Source organism: Vanessa atalanta, chromosome 2 (genome assembly GCF_905147765.1).
Source record: "Vanessa atalanta chromosome 2, ilVanAtal1.2, whole genome shotgun sequence".
NCBI lineage: Eukaryota > Metazoa > Arthropoda > Insecta > Lepidoptera > Nymphalidae > Vanessa > Vanessa atalanta.
Genome location: NC_061872.1, coordinates 4,376,884 through 4,385,866, shown reverse-complemented (window position 1 = coordinate 4,385,866; position 8,983 = coordinate 4,376,884). Strand labels below are relative to the sequence as shown.

At 31.8% G+C, this 8,983-nt stretch overlaps 1 protein-coding gene across 1 annotated transcript; it reads right to left on the bottom strand.

Moving 5' to 3' along the window:
• Positions 1–2: 2 nt before the first annotated feature.
• On the bottom strand, positions 3–7,927 carry LOC125070457. The gene is made up of 6 exons (XM_047680345.1): positions 7,772–7,927; positions 4,310–4,402; positions 3,341–3,488; positions 3,168–3,246; positions 2,477–2,657; positions 3–190 (listed from the first exon to the last, which is right to left on the bottom strand). The coding sequence occupies exons 1-6, from the start codon at positions 7,860–7,862 to the stop codon at positions 39–41; spliced, it is 744 nt and encodes a 247-aa protein (XP_047536301.1). The 5' UTR covers positions 7,863–7,927; the 3' UTR covers positions 3–38.
• Positions 7,928–8,983: the final 1,056 nt, after the last annotated feature.

Genomic DNA, 8,983 nt, shown 5'->3' with positions numbered 1-8,983 from the left:
ATAACTTATACATCTAAATAAAATTGTTATTTTTTATGTTACTCCTTGATGAACTCTTGTACTGGAAAGTCTTTGAAGGATTTGCTCCAGATGTCAGTAAAGGCGGTGCTTACGAGGTCGTTTATTAATGGACGGATCACCGCGAAGCCAGGCTTCCATGTTGCATTTATCAGACTGTCTAAAACCATTTCTGTGAACAATTATTTTTAGGTTAATATCTTATAAGTTCAGCTTTTTTCACTATGATTGACATTATTGAAAATACTTTTCAATAACAAGACAATATTGATATAGCCCAGGTTGCTGCTACAGAGTACAGACCGTGCGATTACCAGACTTTAGGTATTTCGACGATTTGATAATTTGATAAGATTTATTATAATATACGAAAAAGTTATTTATTAAAATTGTGTGCTACACCACTAAACCAATAGTATGTGTAAAAAAAAACTAGAAGTTGAAAAAAATAATGATAATAAACTAAAAGCGTTCTACTAATAAACATAAACACTGAAATTAATATATTAGGTTCTTACATATGAAATTAGCGTTTTGTCGTACTAACCAGTTTGATCTGAAATAATTATATCCTCTTTGGTTAAGAATTCCAAATTCAAATTTATAAATTATTTGAGTTTTGATAAGTCATTTATTTGTTTTTTCCTCATTATTTTTTTCTTTGGTGTCGCTTATTACCGCACAATGAGAAACATAATTTTCGGTATATTTACAAAAACGAGTTCTACCGTGGCACCAGTGCTGCAGAAACAGCTCGAAGGATTAATTATTTGTTCGGCGTTGGTGTCGCAAAAGAAAGCAAGGTACGTTTTTGGTTTCAACGTTTTCGTTCTGGAAATTTCGACCTTCAGAACCAACCCCGTGGACAGCCGAAGGCCAAATTAGAAAAAGAAAAATTAAAGGCATTGTGGAAGCGGATCCATCACAAATCACTTCAGAGATAGCTGGCTTCGGGGTAAGTGATAAAACTGTATTAATCCAATTGAAGCAAATCGGGAAAGTAAAAAAAAAACTTGAATGATTCGATTCGTTCTATTCACTCATTTCATGAGGTACCCACCTCATGGTGGAGGGATTTTAAATCGAATCATTACTTGTAATGAAAAGTGGATACGGTACGATAAATAATCGGAAGCACTCGTCGCAATGGCTGAAACCTGGAGACCCAGCCAAAACCTGACTTAAACGAAAATTGACTCAGAAAAAATTAACTACTACTGTTTGGTGGACTAGCGCCGGTGTCGTTCACTACAACTTTCTAAAATCTGGCCAAAGGATTACGGCAGATATTTATTTTCAGTAACTGCAAACCATGAAGGAAGAACTAGCTGCTAAACAACCGAGATTGGTCAATCGCTCTATTGGGCACTGCTGCTTTACGATAACGCGAGACCACGCACTGCACAACAAAGAACCACTAAGTTAGATACAATATGAATATCTGCGACATCCACCTTACTACCCGGACCTTGCTCCAACAGATTACCATTTTTGCCGGAATGTGGACAACTTCTTACAAGGAAAAAAAAATCAATGCTCCAATGCCGCAGTCCAAACCGCCTTCAAAGAGCTTATTGATTCTCGCCACCATGGTTTGGAAAAAAAAATCAATGCTCCAATGCGGCAGTCCAAGCCGCCTTTAAAGAGTTTATTGTTTCTCGCCACTATGGTTTTTTTAGTAATCATCAATGAACTACTTATGACATGGCAAATGTGCATAGATAACAACGGTGCATACTTTGATTAATTAAATATATTTTACAAAATGACTATATTCCTCCCGTACAAACGCCAATTTCATATGTAAGGACCTAATATTATCATTAATTTAAAGGCAAAATCTTTAAACATAAAACTATAAGGATGTGTACACTGATACCAATTGTGGTATCAGTGGTGTATGTGTATGTTGAGCCTAGCCTTGCAATTGGTAATTGGTTATTGCATAAAATCTATCATCAGTTCTTACAGAAATCCTTTAGATATGTGGACGATAAGATAGTGTCTGATGAGATTAAAATATTTAATATGTAATAATTATGCATATTAAACCTAATAAAATTAAGTTTCCCTAATTAAATTTAAATAAAAATTAATATTTTTTTTTTATAAATGATTGTTATGTGTAAATAATAGCGACGATAATAGCGACTTTATGTCATAAATCAGCTTTTCCTACTTCCTCACCGTTAATGGCAAGCCCTTGCTTGCTTTAAACTTGTTACGCACTAGGTGATGTTTTGTGATTATGGCACTCATGATGCACCAGGTAGACCTTAGCGGGATTGATGAAAAAATAATAGGTAAGTTTTATTTTTAGGTAAAACTCTCTATTATTTGTTTTGTATCAATATCCAGAATCCATCTTGAGTGATGTGTTTGTTATCACTTTGTGCTAGTAAAATCACAGATTATAACCGATTCGGATAGGTTTAATAAAAATAAACAATATTCCTACCCATAACGCTTCTGCCTCTGAGTAAGTTTCCGACATGTATGTCCATGTCGCCGATGTGGTCGACCTCAACGTTGACGTCCACGCCGCTGCCATTGCGTTTGATTCGCGTGGTCTGCGAGTAGTCGCGTAGCGTTAGGTTCCAGCGACCGGAGCGTTCTACTTCCAGGCCTAACATGTCGCCCTGGATAAGTAAAATATATTTAATTCAAATTATTTAATATTCAAGTAGGCTTTAACAAACATGTTTAATCGTCTAAATGTGGTTGAATTTGGAATGTAGATTGTACCTAGAAGTATTCGCAAATATCTTATTAGTTACTCTTTTACACTAATTGACATATGTAAATTAAGTTAAATTCAAATATCTTAACATTGAACCTTAAACATTATGAAATCTTAATAAAATATGTATTTAGGGGATTTTTGAGACTTACGATTAGTAGGTAAGTATTCTTGTTAGGTAAATACAGAAACGAGTTTTATCAACCAATTAAAGAGAAGCTGCAAATAAACTACATACCATAATAAATATGTGTGCTCATTGTCTTAAAGACTACTAAAAAACCAAAGATAAAGGGTTTTTACCTTTGAATAAAATATAAGTGTTAATGTGCTAATAAAGAATCTCTTATGTGAAACAAGAATTATAAAGGATAAAAGAATAGAAGAATTATAAGACTATTAAAGGTACCTTAAAATCATAATTCCCTTCTAGCCACTTTTCTGGAAAGTATTGCGAGTATATGATACGATTATTTGCCCAATCAGTCCTGAAAAAACATTCCGTTATTCATAGATTTTATAAAAATTAAAAACCATTTACAATAATGAATAATAATCATTATTAAGATTAAAATCGCATACTTATACTTAGTCACGGTAGACTGTGACCAGCCCCTTTCGAAAACATCACGAAGAGTCAGCGTGTATCCCATTCCGAAAATCGATCGAATTTGTTTTACTTCTTTCGCAAAATGTGGATCGAAAGGCGCAATGCCCATATCTGGTACACCTATAATTAAAATTAATAATTAATTAATTTTATTGTCACTTTTCCTTCAGAATAATTTAATTTCTTTATAATAATAATGTAATTGTATCTATTTTGATTTGTGGATTCATTTAATTGCCATTTAATTGCAAATAAAAATTCAATTAATATTTATAGTGTACCTAAAGTTAAAAAGTGCATTGAGTATCCTCAAAACTTGATTTTCATCATGTTTAAAATTTACAAATTGTTCAATATATGGAGGATTGGAAAAGCATGTACTATAGACACGGTCTCAAGAACACATTAAAATTATTGATTGATGATTAAGTTAACTAAAATAAAATCTGAGGCGGCTCTTGAAATTCCCGACAAGCTTATTATGCACATGTCTGTTAGAATAGTAAGGCAATTTTCCGACATAGTGCTTCTTAACCAAGTGTTTAATCTTTGCTTAACGATCGCTGTACCAAACACGTTACACGTTACACTTTGGTTGCTTTGCATTTGCTGTATTTTTTTAAACATTTTTATTGGTCGGGATGTAGGTGGCAGCTACACCTTCCTGCCTCCCCTTTGGTAAAAAGGACTTAAACCTATGAAATATACTTAATTTAAAAAAATAATTATTACGATATTTAAAACGTACAATTTCATCAAGTAGCGAGAAAATTCTTATATATTATATACTAAAAGACTATAAGATTCATACCTCGTTAAATAATATTAAAAAATAGTTTCATATTCGGGATAACAGAGCTTAACTAAAACTTTCTTAATTTGAAGTGGGTTAATGAGCAAAAAATAATTAAGCAATACCCAGTACGACTCGCTTCTCTCACCTCTTTTAAAATATGGTCGAAGCTTGTTGAAAGCACGTTTCACACAAGCATCGAAATCGGTCGAGCTTCTCTTGCACTTGGAGAATATTTTTTCTGTAATAAAAAAAGCTAAGTCAGTATTTTTACCCATATATTTTCAAAATAAATAAACTATACAGTGTTGGAAATGTTATAATAACCGCATGGAAAAAAAAATTTACAAAGACTGAGTATCGGCAACGGTGGTAAAAATAAGCCAACTATACAGTGCATGTGTGCATGTGTGTGTGTAAAAACAGACAGTATACACACTAATAGTTCATTAGGACAAGACGAGAGCTTTACGTGTATTAAAAGGTACAGATGTAATACTGTACTGTAGTTCCCAAACCCGAGCTCGTAATATTGATCTGACTTTTGATTCGATCCTCGGGACATTGTGGATCTCGGGATCTGCAGCTTTACGACCTAGCCATTGGATCAACGTAGCAAAATAATTAACAATATCAGGTGTATCATTCTAACAATTTTAAAAGTAAGCTGACTTCCTATCCATAAATAATTGCCTGTAAACTAAATATGTTGAACTTATCTAATAAAATCATTATTCAACTTAAATTTAGTAGTTTTTAATTAACATTTTAATTTACAAGTTAGTAATTAATTTATTGTAATAGAGTCGATTATGTGTCTTTGTAGAAGGGTACGGATATGTTTATGTAATAAACATACGTACATACATAATATGTGTGTATGTACGTTTCCTTCTGACATAATATCTAGCGTTGAAATTATGATGTCAACTCTAAAGGAAAGTTGCTAAGGCAGGAAAATCATTTTATTTACAGAACAATACACACATTCTATAGGGTCCAAATAAGTATTCCTTTGTAGTTAAAGAATTGTACTCACAAGTATTACATCGTACTCGTTCAACATCTATCACTTATGAAATATTTCGACACCAGCTTGACCTTCACTTCCCTTGCGAATGTGGTGTTTTGTAACGAACGACGTTAATAACATACATATACAAATGAGCTTTTATATAAAACTCTGTTTATTATGTTTCGTCGACGTATTATTGCAGCATTTTGTAAAAGTTTGTTAATTTGCTGTCATATTAACAAAGTCTGTTCGGAATATTCCGTATTAAATTTTAATTTTATTTATTTCTTCATACGGATAATTAAGAAGTAAATGTCCTTAAGTCAAGCTGTTAATATATTTTCGTATAAAATCGTTTTTAAAGCTATATGCTGTTATTATAATTAGTTAATTATAGAACGCATAGTTCTCTCAGTAGTTACCACTGAAAAATATAAGTAAATTTATAAGTAGCTATTAAGAAACCAGTCAGATTCAAAATCGTCATGTAACTATGTCTTAATAAAATTTTATTCTAATAAAAGTTAATTCGGGTCTTGAGCTACACGACCGAACTTGACCGAAATTAGTAAACTTGTTATAAGTTGTATAGTGACGTTATGGAAAGTTACAATAGTGTAATTTATGGATCATAAGTATGTATTGTGGTTTATAATCGATTTATTATATAATAGTCGCCGTGTGTCATCGATTCGACAGAGAAACTAGTCGGTTCCTGTGTCTTTTAGTGCTGGTATTAATATGATTAAATAAACTGTTCTCATAACTAAATGTGTAATTCGAAATGCAAATGGGAAACTTGGTAACCAAATTTGTGCAAGCTTGTCAGAGTAGCTAGCACTACTCGTCATACATCGGAAAACTTAGCATAGCGTTTCGGTTTGAGGGATGAGTGAGCGAGTGTAATTACAGGCACAAGGGACGAAACATTTTGTTTCAAAGATTGTTAACGATGTATAGGATGCTTAATATTTCTTATAGCCAAATTAAATAGTCTATTTTAATTAAATTATAAAATACGGTATATTTTTTTAGTCTTATAGTCTGATGGAAGGGTAATTCAGCTTAATTCGGAATGAGTCCTTTGTAAGACTAATGAGATTTTTTAGATAGAAGTACCGGAAAAATTTTATCGGACTCATTTAAACCCGATACCTCGAAATCTACAATCATAAGCTAACCACTGTACCACGAAGGCATTTACATAATACTTATTATTCTGTTGAATATGTTTTTTAAATTACAACCTGAAAGAGGCAATTTTCTTGTGCGAGATTAAAGTCACTGCGTATGTATTATGAAAAAGCGATGGTTGCATACACAACCCGTTTCCCACATGACAGTTATCAGTATATTTTGTAACTTTAAAGGCTAAACGAAGACCATATTTTTAGTACAAAAGAAAGATACGAAGAATTGAGAACATACGTTATTAAAATGCATTTCAATGGTTACATAAAAGCCTGTAACACGGTCAATGCTGTGGTAACGCTTCCACTACTTTGACGAGAAGTAAGGGAGAGCTTGGAGCTTAATCCAACGATCATAATGTGGCAGAATTTAACTTCTGTCAGAATTGTCTAGTTGTGATAAATCAAAAACAAATGTGATGAATAATTAATGAATCTCATTTGATGTTAATGGTTGATATGTCAACAAAGGCATGATTGAAGTTACCATTAACGTATTAGGTAGTTAAATATAAAATTATCAAACATGTCGTCATCTCAGCAAATGTTTGCTAATATTAGCAAACCACGTATGTTATAAAGTCATTCGTAGACCGATTTAAAAATTTAAATCTTAATTTGCATATTATATTTTTTTAGGCTAGGACTAGACAAGAGTTTATAAATTTTTCCTCTTCCTGACGTTTCATTTCTTATAATGGAAAATATCCGAAATAATTAATTTTGTCTTTCTCATTCATTAGCTACGAAAACTACAAAGATATTTTTATAATATTACGATTTTTGAAAAAACAATGCGTCTATATCTGATTGTCAGTTTTTTTGGTAAACAATTCGACACGGGTTGTGCGTTACTTTGCGTACGTTGGTAGTTTTTAGTCAAAAACCTTCAATTTGCAACTGCCAACAATGACTGCAAAAATTTTAGACTAAATCGGATGAATATATACCGACAAATCAAAGAACATTTTTATGTATAAATAGTTACTGATCCGTATTCTAACGAAGGAAATTAAATGTGAAATTCTTAGAAATTTTAACGATTCTCTGGTATTAAACGGAGTATAATGTTATTTAAATATAAAATTATCCTTTATACGTTTCTTATTTATTTTGCTTTAAAAAAAAATGTAGAATGAATTTGTTGTCATTCTGTCAAGTTCCTTGATAGTTATACAAAATTTCGATATAATTGTTGCAAAACATTCTTATTTACCAAATATGTGATTTGTCTCTGTAAGAGTTGCTATTTGACCCACATTCGTATTCGCGAGGTGAAGTCGGGCTTTAAATTATTTTGTATGTTACTTAATCGGAAATAGGTTGGTATAAAGCCTTAAATAACATCATTCTAAAATAAACATCATGCATATTTACATAAGATAAAATGCATAAATATACATACGTATTTCAAAGGCTTCTCTGTCAGAACTCGCTATTTGTAAATAGCACAACACTATGGCACTTACACTAATCGCATACTTTAAGAAACGCATTGCAATTGCACTTTTAAAAAAACGTCCGAACGACCAAACAAATGTCAAAAAAATAAAATATATGTTTTTAAAAATTATAAGATACAATTTATCTTTCAGAATAATTGTAAATTATTACAATTTTTTTTTTTTTTGTACTTCTTTATTACGATTCAATGGTCTTCTGTTGAATGTTTCTGCATGTCTGTCAACACTAGGGTCTGCAGTCCCCCTACTATGTCTTGCGTCACTGCCTTTATAGTGAGTTGAAATGGCTCTTGAGAGAGCAAGAATGGACGTACACAAGTTACTTATACCGTTAAGCGTGAAATAAACAATTATATATATTTTAAAAGCATACATTTTGGCACTTGCGAAAGTTAGGCACAGGTTGGGAAACGAAATTTAAAAAGGTCCTTATAAATAATCTATATTTTGTCCATGTAATGTATCCTACATAAAGAATCCGATTTGACAGATACACTCTTTTACTATTTTTATATCACAGGCTTATATTGGTACCGGTATATGATAGATGTTTATAAGTTTTTCGCAATCTTAATCGTTAAACTCGTTAAATTCGTTAAAAATTTTTTTAAATATGTTATATTAGCGTTCAACTTATTAAAGACCAGGGAAAAATACATTTTTACACAAAGAACTATATTATGACGTAAAATACGAATATTAGAACCTACTTATTATATTTTTAGCCATGATAGCTTAGTTGCTAGAAGGCATGAATCTTTACAGATGGTTTCGTGACCAAACCAATGAATGTTCATGTGTTGTGCGTACTCCGCGGTATAGGAAAGCATCATGAGGAATCCTGCATGCGCCGGATGTAAATTTGGCACATGTATTCTACAACCAGCACTGGACCATCACCAGTTTAAGTTCCAAACCTTCTACTCAAAAAGGAAACGAGGCTTTAGCCCAGCAGTGGAAAATTTACAAGTAGTTACTTTAGTGAAGTATTATATGTATTTTGATATAATGTTCGACGCGAAGAAAAACTCTATGAAATGTATATTGATGATGTGTTTTTTACTATAATTATATATACATTAAGTTAAAATTAATCGATTTAAGATTAATTTGTAAGTAATTATATATTTATCATTGTTAATATGTTCATTATA

What these genes read in the sequence shown, in the direction of transcription:
- LOC125070457 (XM_047680345.1), bottom strand. Translation starts at nt 7,862, where the DNA reads ATGCGTTTCTTAAAGTATGCGATTAGTGTAAGTGCCATAGTGTTGTGC. An exon ending in TCGACCATATTTTAAAAGAG is followed by an intron (nt 3,489 to 4,309) that starts GTGAGAGAAGCG and finishes TTTTAATTATAG; the next exon opens with GTGTACCAGATATGGGCATT. An exon ending in AAGGGAATTATGATTTTAAG is followed by an intron (nt 2,658 to 3,167) that starts GTACCTTTAATA and finishes TTACTTATCCAG; the next exon opens with GGCGACATGTTAGGCCTGGA.